Here is a 2670-nt window from a genome sequence, read left to right as displayed (position 1 = left end):
GTTTTGCTTAGTACATCAATAAACTGTACTCACTTCATGTCTTCAACAAGCAAAGGAATGACAGGATGGTGTCGCCACATTAAAATCGCTAAGCTAATTCATTACTGTAGTGCATGTTGTTTAAAAGACAGGCAAATCTTCTGTATAGAGAAGGAATAGCGGGCAAATTAGCATTTTCAGCAATATCCCATTCTATGTCATAACTTCTGTCCCATTATATTTGGTTATACCATATAACATTAGTGACTGATTTTAAGCTGGTGACATGTTAAATTGGAGGGGAATTCGGACACAAGGCGGGATACAGAAGGGGACATATGATCATTCTGAACTCATTTTTTACGAGGGCTTAGTTAAATGCAGGTCAATAAAAGTTAACAAAAGGAACACTTCAATGGATTTAAACTTCATTAACTTCTAATCGAGTATGTATCCATTACAAAATAGAAATAACTTAGAAACTATATATCCTAGTTGCATTGTAATTTGTAAATAACTTCTATCTTCTTCTATGACATTTGCTAGAAATGAGAAACACTAACTAGTTGTCTTCCTTCTCAGTTTATTAGGCAATTAAATTAAATATATCTTGCGAAATCTATAGCACAAGTTCATATGAATTTGATATGAACTATGCCGAAAAAACTGATATTGTTCTTACCTATCAATGATCATTGGAACGAACCTCTTCGCAAATTATACTCTTACAGGCTTCTCTAAAACAGCTGACAAATACAATTCAGATTTCCCTGATCCTGTTTTCTCTCCTACAACCCATTTCAGCTTCTTATACCCAAATTTCTCAATCAATCTTGTTATATCCCTCTTCTTCTCATCAGTAGCACAAAAGAAGTTATCCAACCAGAACAAACCCCCAGCCCTCAAAACTCGATCAATATCGAACATTAAGAACTCGAGTTTCTCAGCCTTCCCTCCAACATCCAATGCACTTCCAGCATGAACCAAATCAAACACATTATCATAAAATGGAAACCTATGATCCAAGCTCATAAACAAAGGGAATAACCCCCTAGAAGCAATGAAATCGTTGGCGGGCGCCTCAACATTCAATGCCTGAGTAATCACAGTGACATCCCTCTCAGCCATTCTAGCAGCAAAAGTTCCTGAACCACCAGCAATATCAAGACCAATCCTAACTCCTTCACCACCCATACTCAAAACATCATCAATAGTAAAATCATTCTTTCCTTTACCCTTAACAAACCTCTGATTCTCATTCACATTACTCAAATCAAAGCAATTAACACAATCTTTCCCTATTTTTTTACCACTCAAACAGGCAAAATTCTTGCAATTCAAACCACTCCAACTAACAATCTTATCACTAACAGTCTTCCAAAGAGATGCAGGAAATGGATACAGAAACCCTACCTTATTCAATGTCTTAGCAAAACACCTTCTTCTTGGCAAAGGTTCACACCCCTTTGAAATCAGCTTCTGGGCCAACCCCAAATCATCAGGGCAAGGCCCATTAACCTTGTAATTCATATATTGAGACAATAAATCCATTGATTTGCTGCAAGTATGACCAACTGAAGCTACCATTTCAGTGATCCCAGTTCTTGAATCTTTTCCAAGTGGCAATGAATGCCTCTGCAAGAAGATCTTGAGCTCATTGGATAAACCGGGTTTTGTAATATCGATCGATTCGTAACCCAGAAGCTCCTTTTCGATCTGGGTTAGCTTTTTCTGGGAAGATTGGATCTCATCCATGATTAAAGAGACTTGTTCAGTGATTAAAGAGATGTTTTTGTGAGCTTGGTGAAGTGGGGTTTGATTTTGTGATGAATTGTTGCTGGGATTGTAAGTGAATGCATAAAGTGCAAAGAGATTTGTGGTAAGAACTGAAAATAGCATTAATCCATTTACTGCTGATGTACAAATTGTTGCTCTTTTGAATCTTGCTGTTCCATCCCCTATTTTTAGGGATACTGACCCCATTTTTCTGGGATTTTGATCTTGTTCTTGTTGTTGTTGATGAATTTGTAGCAGAGAAAATAGAATTTAGGAAGTGGAATTTTCTGTAAGAATGAGTGAGTGAGTGAGAGTGTCTGAGGGAGGAAGAAGAGATCTAGAGTGGAAAGGATAGTGAGAGTTGACAAACTAGTCAATTACTAGAAATAAATGTAATAACTAATAAATGTTGATTTATTTTAATAAAAAAAATAAAAATAAAAATAAAAAAAAAAAAAAAAAATTAGTAATATTTTATCTATCGACCATAGTTTTTTACTTCATATTAAAACTAATGTTATCTTATACTCCATAATTGAAAGTATTATTTTAAAGTCAAATTAATGAATTGCCAAATAATGTATCAAGTTTGACAATGTTAATATCAGGTTAAAATTATGTATGTTGATAATAAACAATATTAATGGTTAAAGTTAAACTTTGTGTTAATTGTCAACAAGCGTTAAAGTCAATTGTTACAAATAAAAGTAAACAAAGAAAATTTTTTTGTGATAATTTGTATTCCCCAGTTTCTTTATATCCACTATGATGCTTTTTATAATAATTAAAAGTAGTATTTGGCACGAGCGATACCTCGGATTGATACTTTGAAATCTACAATATTATACAATAATGTTTATGTATTATTCCGTAAATGATTAAATGGGTGAATAAATGTTTATAGAGTTTTTTTGT

At 33.8% G+C, this 2670-nt stretch overlaps 1 protein-coding gene across 1 annotated transcript; it reads right to left on the bottom strand.

Moving 5' to 3' along the window:
• Nucleotides 1-397: 397 nt before the first annotated feature.
• On the bottom strand, nucleotides 398-2156 carry LOC145640905 (putative methyltransferase At1g29790). Its single transcript, XM_081692137.1, has one exon. It carries the CDS (start codon nucleotides 1960-1962, stop codon nucleotides 697-699), a length of 1266 nt encoding a protein of 421 aa, XP_081548263.1. The 5' UTR covers nucleotides 1963-2156; the 3' UTR covers nucleotides 398-696.
• Between the last annotated feature and the right edge of the window lie 514 nt (nucleotides 2157-2670).

Source organism: Chenopodium album, chromosome 7 (assembly GCF_948465745.1).
Source record: "Chenopodium album chromosome 7, dcCheAlbu1.1, whole genome shotgun sequence".
NCBI lineage: Eukaryota > Viridiplantae > Streptophyta > Magnoliopsida > Caryophyllales > Amaranthaceae > Chenopodium > Chenopodium album.
This window is presented reverse-complemented; position numbering and strand designations above follow the sequence as displayed.

Coding starts and splice junctions, on each gene's coding strand:
- LOC145640905 (XM_081692137.1), bottom strand. CDS start 1,962: ATGGGGTCAGTATCCCTAAAAATAGGGGATGGAACAGCAAGATTCAAA.